The sequence below is a fragment of the Melanotaenia boesemani genome, chromosome 20, assembly GCF_017639745.1.
Source record: "Melanotaenia boesemani isolate fMelBoe1 chromosome 20, fMelBoe1.pri, whole genome shotgun sequence".
In the NCBI taxonomy this organism is placed as follows: Eukaryota; Metazoa; Chordata; class Actinopteri; order Atheriniformes; family Melanotaeniidae; genus Melanotaenia; species Melanotaenia boesemani.
This window is the reverse complement of record NC_055701.1, coordinates 27,270,388-27,292,979: the sequence shown is the minus strand read 5'-3', so window position 1 is coordinate 27,292,979 and position 22,592 is coordinate 27,270,388. Positions and strand designations below refer to the sequence as shown.

General features: G+C 41.4%; 1 protein-coding gene across 2 annotated transcripts in view; it reads left to right on the top strand.

The window, feature by feature from the left end:
- The first annotated feature begins 661 nt into the window (after positions 1 to 661).
- The window catches only part of brf1a (BRF1 RNA polymerase III transcription initiation factor subunit a), a 146,450-nt gene continuing 124,519 nt past the window's right edge, over positions 662 to 22,592 (top strand). For both annotated transcript variants that reach the window (XM_041971648.1, XM_041971647.1), the window contains exons 1-4: positions 662 to 922; positions 5,045 to 5,245; positions 8,049 to 8,129; positions 18,683 to 18,856. In XM_041971648.1, coding sequence (XP_041827582.1) covers positions 5,062 to 5,245; positions 8,049 to 8,129; positions 18,683 to 18,856 — 439 coding nt within the window. In that variant the 5' untranslated portion in view covers positions 662 to 922; positions 5,045 to 5,061. The remainder of the gene's footprint in view (positions 923 to 5,044; positions 5,246 to 8,048; positions 8,130 to 18,682; positions 18,857 to 22,592) is intronic.

Genomic DNA, 22,592 nt, shown 5'->3' with positions numbered 1-22,592 from the left:
GTTATTTTCTCAAAGAGAAAATATGTTAAAGTTTAACTCATGACTGATTGTTTGCAAAGGATTACTAGAGCTGAAGAAGACTCTGACTGAAGTTGCTGCTTTTTAATCACTATGTTTTTAGGGCAGTAATCCCCAACCCTGATCCTCAAAGCCCACTATCCTGCAGGTATCAGATTTTTCAAATGAAGCTCTGTACAAGTCTACTGGTGAGCCATTAATTTGAGTCATTTTATTTAATACTATAAATTATATTAAAACACTTAAATTTGGGATGCAATAATAATAATAATAATAAGAAGAATACAATTAAATAAACTTTATCCTGGAGATAAATGTGAGTGTTGTACTTTTTTTTCTATATAAATAAATAAATAATGACTACTACTACTACTACTACTACTACTAATAATAATAATAATAATTTGTTAAGTAAACATGTCCATTTAAAAGAGCAGTCGGAAGTTCATACGTACCAACACAGAGGGGATTCTGTCGTTGGTATAAATTTATCTCAGGAAGCATCTTTGCCCTGTAAGGATTTCAGACTATGATGATAAAGAAATTTATTTTCTTACTAATTTAAAAAATGAAAGCTAGTTTTATGTGCAGATGTTATTAAATTAAACATCGCCCTTACACACGGACACCCCTCCGCTCAGCATTGGTTTCGTCCGCGTCTGCCTCGCATCAAACGCACATGTTGTGTTGTGTCAGGGGTTCTCTGCTGTTTCTGCATTCATTGAAACAGCGCGTGCTGTCACGCACTTGCTTGATCCACGCAGTCCACGGTTACAGTGAGATAACCCCCACAGTGAGTGTAAAACACTTTAACCCACTGGTTTAGTTGGAAACACGTGTTCCAGGGAGGAGCACGCGCCCCGGCGTGTCTACACTGCTGCTGTGTAACTTCGCCGGACTGAAGGTATGAACGGTGTCAGTACACGTTTCTTATGCTTGTGCCTGGCTGAGTGTGAGGTGGTCATTTTCGTGTCCACGCCGTTTTTAGCTGTGGTTGCTTTGCCGGTTAGCGGCGCCGTTGGCCTCCCTGTCATCAGCTCCATGTGACACTCCTGCTGCTCCTCATAAAAGTTTGATAAAAACACCAGAAGTACGTTTTGAAGTCAGATTTAGGGGTTTGATGGATGAACTTCGGCCCCACTAGAGACGTATTGTTGGGGTAGGACAGCACTCCAGCTCCTGAGGGTGCCACGTAGCTGGCCGGCTAATGGGAGGAGAGAAGTGAAGTTCTGCACAATCACTGCTGGAGGCTGCACCGCCTTCATCTGGTAGAGGTACACAGAGGAGACAGAAGCGGTGGAAGAACCACTATTTAAGAAATTACAATGACAACACGTTTGCATAAATAACTGCATTGTAGGAAGAATAACAAGGTATCATCATGGACGGATCAATTCCTTTGAGGGTCCTGGGCTCTGATGTGCTTTTGGGCCCCAGAGACCTCATAGATGGATTACAGAGCTGGTCTGCTGGGCGCTGACCAAGGGGCAGCTCAAAGCGCCAGTTTTTTAAGAGCACATTAACTCCTGGATAGTCCGGTGAATGCGGTTTGATTGGGCGGGGGCTTTCAGACCACAGTTAAACGGACCAAATTATATCCACCATGTCACGCACCGGATCAGATTTGAATTCCAAGTGGACAGAGACCTGGACCAAAGTTTGCTTCTGTGGTCCACACTAAAGTCCAAATGCACATTAACACTGCTCCACTGATTATCTGTGTAAGGGACGATCATTGCCAGTGTGTATGCGCACCTAATAACACTGATGGTATGTCCATATGGAGACAAGTTTAGAGGCCTGTACTACGAAGTGTGATTAACATACCCCGGATTTCTCTCCGTTACCTGGTTTACTTACCCAGACATTCAGGATCTGGATAAGTTGCACTAGGAAGCTGGTTATCAACTCGGTAAGTCAACCCAGGGTTTTCCAATTGAGATTAGTGCAAGTTCACATAAAAGGGGTGTTTGGAGGTTCTGACCAATCACAAACATGGACAAACCCTGCAGAGCAGTGTATTTTACCATGGAGGAGCAGACTATTATTCTTCAAAAATACCAAGAATTTAAAGATATAATTCAGGCTAAAAGCAACACCAGCCAGGAAGGAATGCTGGCAGAAAACTGCAGACTCTGTTAATGCGTAAGTTCGTCAGATTATCAATATTAATTAATGGGACAATATAACCTGACAGCACTCAGATCACTGTATTACAGCACAAACAAAAAATGCTTTATTTACCTCATATTTCCCAGTTCTTTAAAGGATCCCATGTGAGCGCGTTATATGTTGGAATATCAATTCCGCCACCATCTGATTGGTCAGGAGGTGGCGCTTTTATACTCGCTGATCTCTTATCCAGAACATAACCTGCTCTGGAGCAGGTTAGCCGCTCAGCGTCTGTTGCTGCGGTGATACAGCTTGGTAAGAAGTGAACCAGCCTCGTAGTACAGAAAACACAGAGTTCACCCTGAAGTTACCCCGATAAGAGAAAATCCAGCTTGGCAGTACAGGCCTCTGGTGTCTCTGCTCTTGTTTTTATCATTTGGATGTTGTGTCCACGTGGAACCAGTGTTTTCAGAGGCAGAAAAGCTCGTTTTTTTAAACCGGGTCCCAACGTGAATAAATATGAAAATGTCTTCATGTTGGACCCAGTTTTAAAAAAAGAATAGTAGGGTTGACATAAATAACGCGTTAATTGTGGTAACTTATGTAATTAAATGTGTTAATATTTTTAGTGCCGTTAACGCTTGTGCGCCATACATCCGCCATTTCTCCATTATGACAGCGGGACGTGGTGCGATGGAAGAGATGAGCCACACCTGCACTTTTCCCGCAGTCTTCTTTTAAACCTTTCCTGCTTTTTGGACCGACGTGTCTGCTCTAGTGGATCTCTGGTCGTATCAGTATTTGTCTACCGCGACTGTTTCCTTCCTCTCCTCATGTTGTTCCGGGAATCATGGGGGCTGTCGGTGATCAGCTGATCGGCTTTCCTCTCTTGCTGCGTGTGTTTATGGATCAGCTGAGATGGAGGAAACTAGCGGTTCATGGTTCAGACCGTCACATATTTACCCCAAAGTGTTGTTTTTGGAAAGACCTTCTCTAACACAGTAGCTGGCTGGTGGTAGACAGGGTTTATACTTCAGCTATGCAGGGGCGGATCTAGAAAATCTAGAAAAGGGGGGCCAGGAGCCCTGACCAGGAAAAGGTGGAACAAATGAGACCTTTTTTTTTAGGTCTAGATTTTATGAAATATTTAACTGATTATTACAACTAAAGTGATCATCTAATGTAAAAAAGTACAACAAACAGCCAGTGATGTATTTTACCAGCAGGTGTTTACTTTGGGTGATGCTGCTGTAGGACTTTTATCACTGCTGCACAAACACTCACACTTCAATGATAAAAGGAAAACATGTTTTTAGTCAAATCATCAGTTTTATCAGAGTTTCTTCATCAATGTCGGCCGTTGAACTTCAGTCGTCACATCTGCTGCTTTTAGGACAGAAATTATCACCATGGAGACGGTTGGTGAGATTATATATAAATTCTGAATTATGATCTAGAACATGGTAGAGATGATTTAGAACAACATATAGAAATAATTACATGCTGCTTTTACTGACCATTGGACATCTAATATGTGCCCAAGGGAAGGTCAGATGGCACTAAATATTTGTAGCATCGGCTTGTTCTGTTAATACAATACAGTAAAAACGGGCAAATTTCAGGAATAATGGTGATTAATCATAATTAATTTTATAAACTGTGATTAATCTGATTACAAATTTTAATAATTTGACAGCCCTAAAAATAATTGCTTCCAGGCTTCCAAAACAACAGTTCCATGTGGCTGAAACACTAATACACAAACAATAAAATAAACTTCAGTGGATACATCCGGACTTGTTTCTCTGTAGACATAGCCTAAGTAAGACAAAAACAATAGCAAAATTACTGAAAAGATGTGCAAGAATCAGAAATGTGCCAAAAAAACAACAAAAAACATAATTTGGGATCAGTAAATGCATCTGACTGAAAATGCAGAATGTCCTCAGAGATAAGAAACAAATAATAAAAAAATAATAAGATTTTTTAAAAAGACAAAAAAAAAAATAAAAAAGATGAGGTTCTGTGCAGAACCTGTCGACATTTATCTGTTGCTGTGTCCCAATTCAGGGTCTGCACACTTCGAAGTGCGCAGACTACGTAGGCTACAGAGTGTCCTCCGGAGTCTACACACTTCGAAGTCTGCTTAACGTTCGTGAAATGGGACAGCCTACCTAGTCTACAAGAATTTCCCATAGCAACAACACAGGACGTTTAATCACTTAAACCTCTGAAATTACTCGTAGGAAACGTCAGTAGACGCTGAACACGGAGCAGCAACACCGACAGTAAAAAAAAAAGAAAAAAAAAAAAAAAGAAAGAAAAACACGGTTTGAGGCTTTGTTCTTTTCCAGCCGGTACACACTTCATTAACTCCTTAAAAGTAATTGAATATCAAATATTACCGAATTTTAATGTCACCATTTAACAAACATGCTTTAAATGTACTTGATTTTGTAACGTATATACTAAGGTGTAGTTAAAAAAACAAACTTTTTTTTAAATAAAACTTTATTTAAACTTAATACGACTCTTCTGAGGTTGCTGATTCGCCACCGTCCTGTGCGCAATGAATTGTGGGAGAAAAGAGGCCGCGAAGGATGCATCACCAGCAGCCTTCGTTTGAGGCCAAACGAAGTGCGGATTCGAAGGGTGGATTCGGAGGGTCCTTCAAATTCTGTGAATTGGGACAGTACTTCGCGCACCGCGATGACGTACGTGGCCGACGAATCTGCACTTCGAAGTGTGCAGACCCTGAATTGGGACACACTGTGTATGTGAAAAAAGATTATTTATCTCCACACCAAGGAGTCAAGCAGCCATCTTTGTGTGATTGTCCAAAAAAAAAATGCTCAGAACATAGTTGGGAAAACGGAGCCTTTAAATTTACTTTTCTTCCCATTTTTCCCACCAGGTTTTGAGGCTTGCATCATGAGCTCCAAGGTGTGCAAGAACTGTGGCAGCTCGAACATCGATGTCGACCAGGCGCGTGGCGACGCCGTCTGCATGGGCTGCGGCACCGTGCTGGAGGACAACATCATCGTCTCCGAGGTGGAGTTCGTGGAGACGGGAGGTGGAGGCTCCCTGGCTGTGGGACAGTTTGTGTCATCAGAAGGTGAGACTGATGTGTCTGAACAGTTCAGACACCTGTAACATCTGGATCATTTGATCTGGTTTTGAAGACCTGATCTGGTCTTTTGGTTTTTCTCGATGAGCTTTTAACTCGAAGGCTTATTTTGTTTTCTTTCTTTGTTTTAGCGTGCGTTTGGTACGTAGGCCACTCGTGTTGACGTGAGGTAACGTGTTGTGTGCGTGAGTTGGAATATTGACTTGAACGCTAGTGGCGCTCGTGCCAACGAGAGCACGAACACAACATGTCTGAGGTAAACACAATGGCGGATAGTTCTGACCTTGTCCACGACTACCGGCATTTATATGATTTTTCCTTCCTGTTACACGGTGATGAACACTCGTGCCTGAACAGTTGGCAACAAATTGGAAGTGTTTTGGGGGTTGATGACCCGGAAATACAATGTGACCAGTAGATTGACCTTTTCACAGTTTGAGTCCAAGTGTTGTGTACTGCCCCCGGTGGCGACCTCCAGTATTGAGCGTTTTGGCCACATTATGCTCCCGTTGTTTGCAGCAAGTACATCCCAGCCCCAAGGGAACATCCCAGGAGGAATAAGGTAGAGGAAGTGGTTTCTGTGTGTGCACATATTCACAAACAGAGATGATGGAGATGAGGAACAGGGATTTTTCCTTCAAAGTTTCCTCCAGACAAATTTTCTGTTCTTTGTCTGCTTTTTCTTTGAAGTTTTTATTGGAGAAAAAGCCGGGTCCATGTGAAGTCTGCTGCTCAGTCTGTGCTGGTGAGCATGTTTTGGTTGTATGAAGTTGTGAATGCCTGCAGACTGGCGGAGAACTGACAGGACAGGTTTTTTTTCTGCATCATCAGGGCGTATTAAGCAGGAAAAGTAAAAAATGAAAAGTGACGTTGTGCTTTAAAGGTTCTAAGAATAATGAGGTTTTATTTATTATTACTTCGTTCACTCATAATACTACAGTAGGGCTGGGTTTAAAAAATAATAATTTTAATCAGTTCAAAGGAAAAAAAATACTATATCGATTCATAAAACTTGGAGATTGATTTAAATTTTATTTATATTTTTATTATTATTATTATTATTATATTTTTTTGTAATTTCCAGAAATGTGACCTTACTCTCGCGTGAGAGATTAGGGTCAACCTCTGTCCAACATCAGCTTCTCATGCAGAGATGGTGTCAAGTTCAGATGTTTTCATTCACCGGTGTGGATTACATTTACCTTTAAAGTCTTTTGCAGCATATTAATGCTCACATTAGCAGCTAACGCTAAGACAGCAGGCACTTACATTAGCAGCTAACGCTAAGACAGCAGGCACTTACATTAGCAGCTAACGCTAAGACAGCAGGCACTTACATTAGCAGTTAATGCTAACAGACACCATCACGTTCCACAACATGAAGTGATGTCACCACACTCATATGTATGTAACATAATCAACGTGGTCATTTAAATTCATATTTCCTCTAGAACAGGTTTACATTTCATTTTATCAAAAAAGTAAACAGCCTTATTTATCCGATTTACATGACGGTATCATGTAAATCAGATCATCGTAGCTGCTCTCTGTGACCACGGCAATGAGAACATACACACACATGCATGCACATGCAGGTTTCCATCAGAGGACAGAGTTCACGCTACAAACACGTCAACCTACTGAAAAATCAGACAAAAATGTGAGAGTTTTCTAGATTCTCAGGCAGGTGAAGATGGAAGCATCTTGCTCCTGTGAGGAGCAGATGGAGGATTTCTGCTCCGGTGTTACGTCGATAGTGTCATGGTCGTCACGGGAACGCACACAGTCGAACAAGCCAGTGTGTTAACATCCAGTTGTTGGCATGTGACATGATGCTGTAAAGCATAACACAGGCGTCACATGATGCTCCAGGCTGGAACACGAATGAATTAAGTGTGGTTTGATTTCTCAGCCTCCGGATGCTGCAGGGCAGCAGCGGTTCCAGAAATGTGCACAATGATGTCAGAGGACCATCAAAATGATTCAGAAGCATGGAGTTGAGATCAGAAAGCTAGGTAGCGTTGCTTCAATGGCTATACAGAGATGGATGTTTTTTTAAAATGAAACATTTTAAAGTTGATGGTCTGATTAACAATAAAGTTTTAAACATGTTTAATATGATCAATCAAGCCGTGTGAGAAATGGAGCACATGGAGGACAGAAGTAAAATTCTTCTAAATATCATAAAAGTTGTCTTTTCTTCTGATAGCGTTTAGAAAAGGAACCCCTGTTCTTTTGTGAAATCACAAAGAATAAGAGCATTATTTAAAAAACTTTCATAGAGGTAATGTCTGTAATGTTACCTGATCTTAGTGATTTCTAAAATCATGATTTAACATCAAGAAGCTGCAGATTGTGTCCATTCTGGTGTGAGTGGATGTTCTTTGGTCCATTGCTGCTTATCTGTGTGTAACATTTAGCTTCAGGTCTGTGACCTTCCACCTGCGGGATGTTTGACTTCTGCTGAGTCTGCACATAGCTGTCCTGTTGCTGGATTTTATGGCTGTAATTCACAGACTGTCCACTAGAGGATGCTGTTGGATCACAATGGAAGTTGATCACCAGTTTTTAATCAGTGGAAATGAAAGTTCAGACTGTTTCTCTTCTAAAATGTGAACACAGACTACAAGTTGTACCTCATACAACATTATTCATTTTTCATATCTTGGTTGGTAAAATGTCATACTCATCTTTGGGACAAAATGAGAAATTAATTCTTCTGTTTTTCTTCCTGAGATTAAAATGTTTGGCTGAATATTTATTGTGACAATCTGTCTCCTTTTTTCTTCAGGTGGTCCCAGGCATCCATCTTTTGGGGATGGGCACTTCACGGGCATGGCATCAGAGTCCCGGGCTAAGACACTGCAGAGAGGTGAGTGGCCAGCAGGGGGCGCTACACTGCTTAATAAAAGTGTCCTGCAGCCATTGGTGCAAATGTCAATCTTTCATTTTATAATTTGATGAATGCAGGACTTTAAATGAAGCTTTTTGTTTTTAATAACTAACTTACATAGCTGGTAGAAAACTAAAGTTTTTATTTATTTATTTTAACTTGCCATCACCAGCATCATGACGGCAGAATGATGGTGTGGCTGCCATGTTGTGCCAAACTAATTTGCTTTACCAAAGGGAAGTTTAATGGATATAAAGGAAATGGAACTCTGTAGATTTAAACTTGAGTATATGTTTGGAGTTAGAAAAAAATCCCCCCCCTCACAGTTGTCATGAAGGTAAACTTGACCCTTTAATCCTAAAATGGATTTTTGTACCAGGCTTTAAACATGTTTATTTATGCTGTGAAGTTGGTCTTTTTAACATGGGAGTCTATGGGGATTTGCTCTGTTTTTTGAGCCCCTAGTGGATGAGGGGGGAACTGCAGTTTTTTGCACTTCCGCATAGGCTTCACATTTTACCGCCGGAGGTTGTCGCTTGGTTAGCACACTCCCACCAGTGTGTTTATGGGTGTTTGAGAGTGTCCATGATATTAATTTGTCCCTGATCGATTAGGACGGCTTCTCAAGATGAATCTACCCTCCATCGTACCAACAAAACGTATGTACCGTAGCCTGTGTTTACAAGCTATTTGTCAACGTCTCTGCTCTATCGTATCTACGGTCGAACATCGGTCTAGGCTGCATCTGGATCTCTTAACTAAGCATTTTCCCAGGCCCTACTCAGCTTCTGATTGGTTATTAATGTGTTAGTTTGAGAACAAAACTGTGTTTGTCTCATATCATTGGCAGACTAACACTGCGTGATATTACTGCACATATCAAGTTATTAAATAGTCTCTTTTTTTTTTTTTTTTTGTCCCTCGCAAAAACTCCCCATGCTGGAGATCCGGCACAATGCTAGAAGACTTTAAAGATGCACTGCAGACGGCTAATTCAGCATCCGTCCTCATCCTGTGAGCTCTCTCCAGCCAGGAAAAGACAGTCTTATCTCGACTCTGTCTCTTTCTCTCTTACTTTTCCTCTGATGTCTTGCATTTCTTTGCTGAATCGGCCACGGTGCGCTTTCAAAACGGCTGGTGTGGTTACATCCTTCACTAGCGTGTAACGTGTTGCGTCAAGTGAAACTCAGCTGCAACGACATGCGACATGCAAGTCCTGGAAGAGCAAGTTGTATAATATAAATTCTCAGTCTCAAGATGCTGCTGCACACAGTAGACGCCACCGCAGAGTGCGAACCATACCGTGGGCTTAGGGGGAGCCGCTTTTTTGCATTTCCTATCTTTTTTCGGCAAGTAAGAACATGATGCCAGCTGATATTACAGCTTGCCCCACAGAACATAGGCGTACCAATACATAATGGTTAACAACTCTTATGCAACAATAATACATAACAGGTGCAAATGTCCCTTGCAAAAAAAATTTTTACCACTCTTTTTGCGAAGATCAACTTACACAGTTAATATTCCCCACATATCACACACGTACACAGCGATGCTTGCCATACACAATATAATGAGCAATGATAGTTTCCCATATTGTAAATAGTTAAAGCAGGTCTTACCTTTTACGCATTTACTTCTTTTATTTTGTATTTAACGTAGATCTACAGGAAGTTTAACTTGGAGCGCCGCCACGCTTCAGTGGTCACAATAATTACAGCATCCATAGTCATACTTTAGGCTACAGTGAATTTGTGAGCAATCAGCATACATTTTATTGTCAGTATTATATAGCTCCCCCAACATTTCATAAATCCTATTTCTAGGGGAGCTCATGTTTCATTAAGGGGAGCTATAGCTCCCCCAGCTCCCCTGTGGTTCGCACCCTGCGCCACCGTGCCACTAAACGAGTCCGGAACGCGGCGTTTAAGGTCGGAAAGTTACGTAGTGCATCTTTAAGGCTCTAGAGTAATAAAGACACTAAAGATAGAAATTAGCAACAACTGTACAACAGATCAAACACCAAACAGCTGCTGCACCTGTAAAAAAAAAGAAAACACCTACAGCTTCTGTCAAACGAAGCAGACTATCATCAGGAGCACCTATAAGAAGACAAACTGAGCACCACCTAGAACCAAGAATATGAAAACGTAACTGTAGCTGTTGGTGATGAAACCTGCAGGACGTCACAGTGACCGTGTAAACATGTCAAATGACTTTACTTTAACCTTTATGTAATGGATGTATGATACGTTATGATTTATGGGAAATGCAGTGAAACTCCTGTAAGGATAAATAACTGAATGATAGTTTCCTTCATCACTTGTCAAGCTGGACAGTAAGTTTTATTCATATCTGCCAAAATGAAATGTAACCCGGATTATAGCCCTGGATGAATGTATGAAAATCAGTTCGACTGAGGGATTATTTCTTACGTAGCAGTATATGAAATGTAACCTGTGTTTACTTCACGTTGCGTGCAGAGTTCTGGCCTTAATGCAGCTCTGTTGCAACACGTCTGCATTTTTAACTTCAGCCGAGTAATTAAAGTCTTTACATTTTCAGAGGAGATTAACTTTGGATCTTTTTATCCTGTTTGTTCTCTTCAGTCATAAATGCACCTTTTCAGCCACACAAGCAGCTTTTCCACCTCACTGCTTTGGATGTTTTATACAGCTACAAGTCTAGTAGAGTTTGTGTTGTAACGTTTGTTTTTTCTGGTGCATATGTTGTTTAAACTTTGAATAAATGTCAGGAATCTTTACAGGAGACAAATATAAGAGCATAAACAGTCTAGGATGTAGGCAGTGTATGCAATCATCTCCTGATGTGCATTGTTGGCTCATCAGCTGCTGAAAGCTCCACTGTGTTCAGCAGTTTTCCTCTAGTCGTATCTGCCCTCTGGTGCTGCTGAGCTACAGGCCTGCAGTGTGTTTTTTTGGGGACTTTTTCTCTGAAAACAGTTGCATTGTTGCAGAATATGGGAGCAACCTAAAACCAGTAAAGCTGTGGCTGAACGGCTCAACGAAGAGCTGAAACTGTAAAACTTCATGAAGCTGAGAGGAGTTGCAGGATCGGCTAATAATTTAATGTGGATTTGTCTCTGCATGTCTCTTTATCTCTTATGAATGATTTATCTTTGGCCTTCTGGAAAGTCGTGTTATCTCATTCCATCCAGCCGTTGTCAGCAGCAGGATGTGAACATTTTTTACTGACTATGATTTTATTTCTATATATTTGATAAGTAATGTCAGCTGATTCAAAGTCAACCTGACGGCCCCCCCTTCAGGATCCCTTGTGGGCGTTCTCTCGCTGACATCGCAGGTCTGAATCACATCAGCAGCTATGCAGAAATGCACCAAGCCGCTCGGCTCGGGGTGGGCCGGCAGCTGGGCAGGGAGCCCAGATCAGGACTCCAAGCAGCTGGTTGCTGCGGCGACGACTGTCTGCTCCACTGTTGATGCTTCATACGGGGAAGCTGTGGAGTCACAGCGCTGTCAGACGCTGAGTAACGCCGCAGTGTGTGAGGATGCAGGGGATTAGTTTAGTCACAGCGTGTGTGTTAAGGCAGATAGGAGGATGCTGTTAACGGCTGCTGTGTGGTAACAGAGGTACCATTAGCTGGAAATGAGTTTGCTCTAGTAGATAAAGTGTGGATGATACAGAGGGTCAGTGCTCTGAGTGAACACATCTTTAGTCCCTTTTACAGGGAAAAAAACTCACCAGCCACTTCATCAGGTGCACCTTGCTAGTGCAGGTTGGACCCCTTTTTCCTTCAGAGCTGCCTTAATTCTTGGTGTCATAGATTCATCAAGGTGTTGAAAACATTCCTCAGAGGTTTTGCTCCATATTGATATGATGGCAGCAGCCCGAAATGTTTTCATGATGTTTCCAGCAGATTCTGAGCCGAGCATCTGAATGTGGAGCTGAAATGGAGACTCATCAGACCAGCAACGTTTCTCCATCTTCTATTGTCCAGTGTTGGTGAGTCTGTGCAGACAACTGCTGCTCACTGGATATTTTCTCTTCTTCAGACCATCTCTGGAAACCCTGGAGATGGTTGTGTGTGAAAATCCCAGTAAATACTCAACAAACATGCCACGTTCAGTCACTTATATCCTCTTCCTTCCTCATCCTGATGCTCAGTTTGAACTTCAGCAAGTCGTCTTTATCACATCTGCATGACGAGATGTGTTGAGTTGCTGCCGTGTGATTTGTTAAGTAGTTGAACAGGTGGACCTGATGAGGTGGCCGACGAGTGTAGCAGCCTTATCTAAGGCTGAATATCTCTCCATCTTGTTTTAGCCAGCCCAGCTAGTAATATGTCCTCCATCAGCCTCTCGTGGTTTTAACCTAACTGAAAAAAGAGTATATCTAATTGGACTGCAGCCACAAACAAGAAAAAAAGGCAAATTCTGACTTTAATACTAGCTATTTAAACATAAAAGGGAGCAGTGTATGTAGGTGGGATTTTCTTGAGAGGCACTGATGGGTCACATTTTTCTTAGTTCTGCCAAGTTGGTCTTTTTCTTGTGCTTCTGGTCTTTCTGCTGAAGGGACCTACACACTGCTGATCGTACCAAACGAACATGAGTCATGTTGATGCTCTGAAATGTTTGGAGAATGCTTCTTGTATCAGGGAGGAAATGGTGAGTCATTGGTGTAAAACTTGGTGCTTTTGTGTGTGTTGGCCACTATGGGCGCTGCCTCATCTTGCTTTGTGTGTATTGGTGTGTGCATGAGAGCAGATTTACAGATGTTTGTGAGTCTGCTGGAGTCTCTGAGATAGAAAAGCTTGTTCTTATTTCTTTCCGTCCTCCTGAAACATTCCCCTGCGGCTGACTGAGCCTCCACTGTTTCCCTAGCGACTGATTCATGTCCCACCACCTCCAGTGCTTTGTGTGGTCGGTGGTGCATCACCAGTCCCTCATATGTTGGTACTGGTGGTCTGGTGTAAAAGTTTAATGGCTGGAAATTAAATGCAGCTGCTTCAGGAAACATTTCCTTCAACTTCTACCATTTTATATTTGGAAATCAAGGCAGTGAAATTCTGCTCTACGGGAACAGGTCTGGAGATGAAACTGGTGATGGATGTAATTTACTTCGGCCTGTCCAGAACTCCCTGACAGTTTGCTTTGCTCAGCGGCTGGATGTTCAGCATCTTTCCAGGCTGGTTGCTGGCAGCTCATCGAGACCTGATGTTTGCTCGCTTGACATTTATATTACAGAGAAAAGAAAGGCTTCAAACATTACTCGTATTGTGGAGTAAATGCACAGAAAGTCCACCAGTTGACACAATTACAGCTGTTCTACTGGCTGAAATGGTTTCAGGGGTACAAAGAGTTACCCCCCCCCCCCAAAACTCTGCTACTCCAGTCCCATGTGCACCAATATTCCACACGCTGGTTAACCACGTATATTATGTTGATTCAGCTGAATACATACATCTGTAACATCTGTTATCACAGCCTGTCACTGATTAAAAAAAACAAAGATTGTTTTATTAAAATATTCTACTCAACTTTATTTATTTTATCCTTTATCACACATCAACATGGCCCAAAGTTCTTCAGAGAGCAAAGGAGAAAGTAAAAAATTAAAAACAATAAAGATTAAAAGCTATTGCTATTTTTAATGGTTACTTCAGTGTCGAAATGTCCGGTCTTGTCTTCACCGTGGGACAGTGGGAAACGTAATTTCACTTTTTGTTTTTGTACATGTGAAGAAACTGATAATTAAACTGACTCTGACTTTGAAGTTCCAAATGACAGATAATAATATAGATAATAATATAGATGATTTTAAAACAAAGCATCATTACATCTTCAGTTTCTTTCCCTTGTTGAACGGCATTAGTCTTCCTCCTTCACCTTCCTCCGTCCCGTACATGAGTACGTTCACAGGTGTCAGCCGTGTTCGTAGGTCTTATCGAATCCTTTTTAAAAGCGTATTCCCAGCTCCTGGATACTTGTTTAAATGTCACGCTCCTTGAGGATGTCCTAGTTTTTGTTCATGTAAATGTCATGACATGATCGTTAATCTCAGAGCTCTGATTAAGATTCAGTCACTGTTTTCAGGTTTGAAGTGAAGAGTTGAGAAAAGGCCAGAAAAATAACTCTAACCTGTGGAGAAGAGCTTTAATTAAAGCTCCAGACCGAGTCTGCAGACTGCTTTATCATCCGTGACATGAAGCTGGTAGGAATCATGGCTGCAGTCACCTTTTTATGTTTACGCTGCAGGTTCTGTTCAGGATTAAAAACTTATATTTAGCAATGTAGCAAGATTTCAGCATAGCAATAAATGTGACTGATGAGAGTTTTCCTGTTTATTTTCTATTTTGTGGCACCGATGGTTAGAAAATCCAGATGCTGCAGTCATTTCTGCCTCGTGTGTAACGTGGTGGTCATCTCAGACCACGTGTGGCCAACGTTCTCCATCCCTGGAAAATTCCTTATATTGGTTTTTACTTTTTCAACAATTCAAATCATGAAACTGATTGAGGTTCCTTCAGGGTTCCTGGTGAAGTCATAAGAAAAGAAGCCGAGGGTTTTCTGACATGATGCCAGAAAAGCAGCATAGCCAGACGCTCACGGCTTAAATGTGAGGACGTTTCTTCTCCTTCGTTTGGATGTTGGGATGCGCTGTCATTTTTGTCTGATTAAAAAGGTGGAGCTCCACTTCTCCCTGTTTTTTTTTTATGTTTTTTTTTTCCACTGTTTACATCCGATCGATAAATAACTGAATGACTGTTTCATTGATCACTTGTCAAGCTGGACAGTAGGTCTTTATTTATACCTGCCAAAATGAATTTTAACCCGGATTAGAGCCCTGGATAAACTATAATAAACTATAATAAACTATAATAACCAGGACTCCTGCCTTTCAAGACGTACATCGTTACGAGCTGATGGCGTCATCCCGCACTGCGGCGATATAAACACACGATGGCGCCAAGAAGTGGCGGGAGAATAGGAGCGTTTGGTGGGAGCCAGTGGAGGTTATCAGAGAGATGGAGCGAGTCTGTAGTTCTTAGACCATTTTAGAGATTTAATATTGGTTTTCAGTAGTTTTTTAATCACAGTTTTACAGTTTTATTGTACTTATTGCTCATTTTGACCACCGCTCCTCAGCAGGCTTAGCATCTTGTTTGTGTGTAGCACAACATTCGTAGTTTTAGCTTAGTTTGCATCAGTGTAGCTTAAATAAGTTTTATACTGTAGAGCAGGTGCAGGATCTGTAGAAAACGTACAGTATTTACACAACTGCTCCCGTACATTAAAACTGGCCTCGAAAACAAAAAGAAATGGATGTTCAAATAATTAATGATTCAGTATTCTCTTGCTTTTATAAGTGTTCTGGTTCAGTGTTTTTCTCCCTTTCATACAGTTTCATGAAAAAGGAAATTGTTTGCATTTGTATTTTTTATGCTTTAAGTGGTCTATAAACTTTGCATCTATTGTAGATATTCTAGGGATAAAAAGTGCTTAAAAATATCCCATCGAAGTAGAAAATGCAGAAGTGCATCTCAGCAGGTAAATGACATGGTTGCGGTAACTTGTGTGAGCGTAGCGCTGTGGTGTGTCAGACATGTAGGAGCTGATCTGTGTGCAGCCCCACAGGATGCAACTTTCTCCAGGTGATGTTTTAACACAAAGTTAAAGTCAAATTAAAAATGGAACCAATGAAACGAAGAAGATTGATGGTTATGGTTCAATATGCCTGTTAGTCGCTGCTGATAGTCACTCACTGTGATTGGAGGATATTTCCATAGTTTGTTTCCATTAGAACAAACACGAGCAGTTTGGATATGAAAAAAGTTTTAAGACTCGTACATTTAGAGCTGCAGTTACAGTTCTGTGTGATCAGTTAAACCAGATTCCATCTTTACTGACAGACCAGGAAAATAAAGTGGATCATAAAGTGTGTTTTTATCCTGTTTAAATTCTAACGCAGTGAAATGTTAAAACTTCAGATATGTGCACTTTAACTGATGTGTCTGTTTGATCAGTAATTATAATAAAAGTAAAAATTATGTTGATTCTAAAATGGAGAAACACTATGAGACTGTATTAGATATATATTTTTTAGACATTACAAGTCAAAAGTTTGGACACACTTTCCCATTAAAGTCAATGGTTCCGTATAAAAATGCAAAGCTGAGAAATGTCCTGCAGAAGCACAAGATTTGTGGGATATTTGTGAGATGTGTAGCTGCGCAGCACAGTAATTATCCTCTTCAGCTCTCCTAAAAGAGACGGCTGATATGTCCTGTACTGTCATTTAAGTTCCTTTTCTGCACTTATTTTTGAGGAAGCTGTTTCACTTGAGCCTAAACATTGTCTGTGTTTTCTTAAAATGGGTAATTTAGTATTAAGTTTTACAGTGTTTTTTGTGGATCTTGTTTATTTATTTATTTATTGTTTTACTTTACATATAAAGGATTATCAGATGTTGGACTGAGGACGTCTAGTGTCCCCCTGGCTAGACCTCCTGCCTCTCCTTTGCCCCCCTATGTACAATTTTCTAGATCCTAGATCCTGTTTACCTGTGAGGTGCTGTTAGGTAACTGTTCCTCCACTACAGAGACAAAACATGTTTCTACTTGGACCAAAGATGTAGAACTAAAAATAATCAAAACTTAGTGCAAATATATTAAAGGAGGGATTACTCTAAATGGACTCTGAGGAAAACAACATTATTTGTTTCCTTTGCATTTATTTTTATTAGTCCTTTTTATCAAATGCTCTGCCTTGAAATCTGTGGATGAAGAGTCTCTAAAATTGGTGAGATTCAGACCACAAACATGGATCCAGACGTTATTTAGGTGGCGACCGCGTCTGACACGGATGTTTCCATGTGCTGGTTTGAGATACGAACAGCATGATGAGACACGATGAGCTCAGCCGCTCACATTCCCAGACATCCCACTCAGTAGGCCACACACTGCTGGTTGTGTGAGGAGCTGCTCGACATGTTTAGCACATCCCGGGTCATGAACTCTTGTTTCTCTAACAGTGTAGTTAATCAGGTCCATGTGTGTTTGCACATGTGTGTGTAATGAAACCCTTGTGCTCGTTGCAGGTGTGTAATTACAATAAAACAGCTTCTCAAACTAGACTGTTTTTGTATCTGTCTGTCCTCTGTAAGTGGTCCTAAAGGCTGGCAAACATAAATATGAAAAATGATGAGCTCATATTTATGTATTTAACTTTTTTCTGTCTCATTTCTGCTGTGACGTGAGGAGGATGTGTTTCAAGCATTGATGTATTAAGTGGAAATGGAGAGTGTGACCCATGAGAACCTTTGTTCAGTCAAAGGTTCATCTAGGCCAATGGTCCTCAGAGCTTTTACATCAAGTACCACCTCAGAAGATATTAGGCTCTCCCAGTCCCACCTTTATGACTGACATTAAAATGCTGTAGAAGAAACCGCTCCTTTTCCATCAGGCACAGTTCATTTTAAATTTCTTTACTTGTCCTGTCCAGCATGGTAGCAGGAGAATGATGGTCTGGGTGCTTTATGGGTATAAGTTTCCTCATGATAATCAGATTTTTTAAATCTTATTTATTTATTTTGAATTAATTTTGCTGGACCTGAGCGGAGGGGACAGAAAAAAAGGAGAAAATTGAACAGAAGGCAGAAGTAAAAATGGACAGTAGAAAAAAAGTTGAAAAAAAGAAGGAGACAAAGATACAACAGATAGAAGCAACGACCCTTCAGTCCACCAGACAACCAACTGCTACACCTGTACAGAAACACAACAGAGAATTTCCTACAGCTTTCACAGGAAATCAAAGCTGACAATCATCAGGAGTTCCTAAAAAAAAAAAACAAACATGTATCACAACAGAGTATAATAATTCTTAGAGTATAAACCCAGTGGACACCTCAATGACTGTCAGCGTGCAGAGTATGAGGAGTGAGCAGAGATGAGTGTGATCCTGCAAAGGCAACCACGCCTCTACGGAGGCTGGAGGCAGACTAGAGACCCGGGTGATAGGCAGCAATCCCGGAGCACGAACCCTAGCCATCCCACCGCGAAGACAACTCTGGACCCATCCAGAGGATGGCACCAGCCAGAGCCATCCCCCCCCCACTAAACAGAAGAGGTCCAAGGACTGACCCCTGGGGGACTCTACAAGTCATGGCCACTCAGATCATAACAAAATAACTCTGGCCTTCTAAATAGGACCTACAAGGAGAAAAGTAGGGGCCTAAGAATAAAGCCATGAGGCACTCGAGATGTGGAAGGTACTGGATAGGACTCGGTTGCTCCGACTTGGACACAAAAGACCACCTTGAATTTTCACCCAGCTCTCCAGATGAGACGGGAGGATTTGATGGTCCACTGTACTGACGCTAGCTGTTAGCCCCAACAGAACCAAAACAACACATTAACCAGAGTCGGTGGCTAAAAGAACATCATTACGAACCCTTAAGTGTGGCGACTTGGACCCATCAACATCATGATGTTGCAACAACGTTGTTAATGCTCTGTAAACTGACTTCTTTTTGTGTGTGTACACCCTCAGCTAAACAGCAGATCAACACTCTGGGCCACCAGCTGCAGATGAACCAGCACTGTTTGGACACGGCCCACAACTTCTACAAGATGGCGCTCATGAAACACCTGACCCGCGGTCGCAAGTCCTCCCACATCATGGCTGCCTGCATCTACATGGTCTGTCGCACTGAGGGAACGCCACGTATCCTTTCCATTCATCTCTTTTCTTTGTAAAAGTTTTACTGAGTAAGTTTAAAATGTTTTATGTGCTGGTAAATGCTCTGTTTCTGATGGAGCTAAACAACATGCTGAGGCGCATTTCAGTTCAGTGAATGAAAATGTGGACAAACAGCAGCCGTGTTGGAAGCAAGTTGGACAAATTTAAAGTGAAACAGACTCAAATGGTTTCAAATCATGTGTTGGAAATGATCGTGACCACACTTCTGCAGACCTCTGCAGGGAGGTGCTGCACTGCTGGCGTTTTTTAAAATCCCAGTTCAGCTGAGTTAGTCTGCCTCACCCAGTCAGACTAACACACACACAGCTGACAGCATCTAACTTAAGCTGATACAACCCTAAAAACAGTGTGAACACGGAAATAAGAAGGAATGAGGAAACTACAGGCAGGGGAGGTTCACACTTAAAAGACCCTAAATGATGCGCATTATGTTTGCAGACAGATGGACTTCATGTTGTGGTTGTAATGGAAGGATTATGTTGGTTCCCTCAAGTCAGATAAACTCAAATGGAAAGGATGTCTTTTTCTCAGAGATGTTGTGACACAGAACTGCAATAGCCAGGCCAGCAGCATGCGACGACATCCTTGTTCCATGTAATGCATAAAAGTAATAATATTTGTAAAGCAGCTTTCACAGCTAAAAGAAAAGAAAGTGCTTTATAATACAAAACATTACAATAGAAAAACATGTAGACTTAAAAGACAATAAAAGCACATGAGTATCCACAGTCCTAAAAACCTTATTGTAACTAAAAGCCTGCATGATCTTGTATGTATGCAGGCTAAAAGCTGCACCGCTGCATTCTGTACGGCCCGATGATGGTTGAGCTTTTTCTAATTTCAACAAATCCAGAATCAAAGGGATCTTGTCCTCAGCATTTCAGATTACATACGGGGATCATTTCTTAAGCTAGTCAGTTCTTCATCCCTCTGTACTCGTCACTCTACTACGGTTTAAGGTCGTCCACGGGGCCAGGTTGTCCCAGATATCCTGATCTGGATGCCTGCAGCAATAGATGTGACAACCCTGAGGCCTCCTTAATGCAGATGTTTTGGACCTGTCCTACTTCAGCTGAGTTCTGGACAGAGTTTTTCAAACCATGTCCACAGTCATTGAAATTCCACCAAACCCTTTGCTCACTCTGTTTATCTGCTGTCCCTCTCTCGTCTTAAGTGGGAAAGGGCCTACTCGTATTTAGTGGTTTCTGAACATTATGTAATGTTTGAATCTTGAAAATCTGTCACTCTGCTCAGAATCAGACATGAAAACCCTTTTTAGACTATGTCGCTAACCTACAACTGAATGAAGTTCTTACTCTTCTGTATCTATATCTGGCAACAATTTAATGTAGGCATTGAATTGTAAATCTATGTGTATTTGCTTAAACACAACTACCTTTCTTTTGGGGCCTTGTACTCCAGCGTTGATTTGCTTTGCACTGGGAACAAAAAGATGGAACAAACTGTATGACCAGAGGCAGAATAACAGTCTCGTTTGGGATGATTATCTTCTTATGTTACTGTATTTTCCCTCTTCCTGTTTAAAGTTCTTTGTAATTCCAAAAACATTCTTGAGTACAAACAAGTCAAAAATGTTCAGGAGGATCAGAAAAGTCTGCAGGACCGAGCCCTGTGGCCCACCATGCGGCAGTTCAGCAGGATCTGACATAACCCTGGTTCTAACCCAGCTTCTACCTGACAGCTGGGCTTTACGTTACAAACTGTGTGAGTTAACAGAATGAAGTGGCTGAGATAGAAGTCAGGATTCAGACTACTGATGTGCAAAATGCTCGTTTCAGCAGGTAGTTTGAAAACCAAGGAATGAAAATCTTTAGGTCATGTATTGCTGTAATACCTGAGTTAAGTTCAGTACCGGTTTAGGCTGCTTGATCTCAAACTGATGATGGTTTGCTTGTTACGTCCTTTCTTGTGTTTATTAATTTGCTTATTGAAGTGCTGAATGATGTTGGAACAACAAGACTTTGGGTTCATCCTTTTTTCCATGAACAAAGCGCCTGTTTGCTTTCGTACTTGTTGTGCTGTTTTCGGTTTTACTCCTAACTCACTTGGCCTCAGAGGATGATTGTGTTACGTAACTGGAGCACAGGACGGCCTGGATGGGTTTACCTAATGAAAAAGAGGTGAGCAGGGTGTAATTCCTCCCTGCTGCATTGTTAACTGGGCTTTTTGTTTATTTCTGTGTGTGGGTGTGTTTGCAGAGGCCTGTGTTTATGCATGTTTGGAGGAGGAAAACAGGTAAAAATAGCTCCACTTGCTTCCTTTTCCACAGCTGGATAAATCTGTAATGTTGTGGAAGGAGAAGATCAGGACCAAGATGAAAGGATGAGAGCAGAATGAAATGGAAACATTCGTCTAACCTGGAGTTGAATTTAATGAGCAGCAACCACAAAGAGAAGCTGAACACAGTCTGGATGATGCGTCAGTTTCAGTTAGCAGATAATGCATGTGTTTACTTAAAGAAAGCTTAAAAAAAAGGCAAATAAATGAGACTTTATGGTGCTCTGAATTCTTCCTACATACTATTCCTCTCTTCTTTTAGTAAATGATGCCACTAAAAGCTGCTGTTTTTTCAAGATTTCCTGAATTAGAGGTCAGTCCCTCCACAGCTCAGTGCTTAGCGTTTGGGTGCTGCAACCTTGTCCTAAACCAGGACAGTTTATTCCTGTTCAGGAAGGCCACAGTAAAAAATGAGGGCAAGAAGTGTGCTGATGTCTCTCAGGGAATTGTTTTTTTAAACCCATTTTAAGACTGTCTAACTTCAAAAGAACCAGTTACCTAGATGGACAGTTCTTCCAGCTAAATGCACCATCACTTGTTAGGCAGAACACCAGCAGCACTTATTGCTTTTCCTGCTCCCTGATATTGAATTTATATATGGAAGAAATCCTGTCATGGTGAGAATGAGCAGCAGGAATCATCTCAGGAAGCTAATCCCTTCTGAATGTCCATATTGGCAGCTGTGGCTTGAGAGATTACAAACCTGGCCTTTAGAGAGTTTCCTTGAAACCATGAAAAACAACCACTAATTTAGGTGTCATGCTCCTGCATCTCCCATCCTCCCTGGTGTAGGAAATAAAGGTGTATTTTCTGCCTCTGAGAACCCAGATGTGTTTGAGGACCTGCTGTTTATTTCCTGATTAAGAGAGTCGTCTGTAATCTCCAGACGGCGTGCGCTGGGATTATCTTTTCCATTTCATCTGCAGTGCTGCTAATTCCACTGTGAGGCCTTTTTCAGAGGAGACCCGCTAATCCCCCGACAGCCTGGAGACAGGTGCACCTGTCGCCACGGAGACACTGTCACCACGGTGACCAAATGTGTTGAAAGGCATTTGAGTGAGAGAGGTTGGGCACTGAATTAGAGATGATAGAGCCCATGTTTTAAAGTTTCAGAAAAGTACATCATCAGTTCCAAAAATGATGGACTTCTGTGTAAAATGTAAATAAAAACAGAGTGGAATGATTTCCAAATCCCATCAAGCCATATTTTATTCCAGCAGAACATAAACAACACATGAGATGTTGAAAGTGAGACATTTTATCATTTCATGGAAAACATGAGCTGATGGTGAATTTGACTATCAGAATGGTGTAAAAATTAGTTCTGGGGTGATGTTCAGCACGGTGTAAAAAGTAGTTCCAGGGTGATGTTCAGCACTGTGTTAAAAGTAGTTCCAGGGTG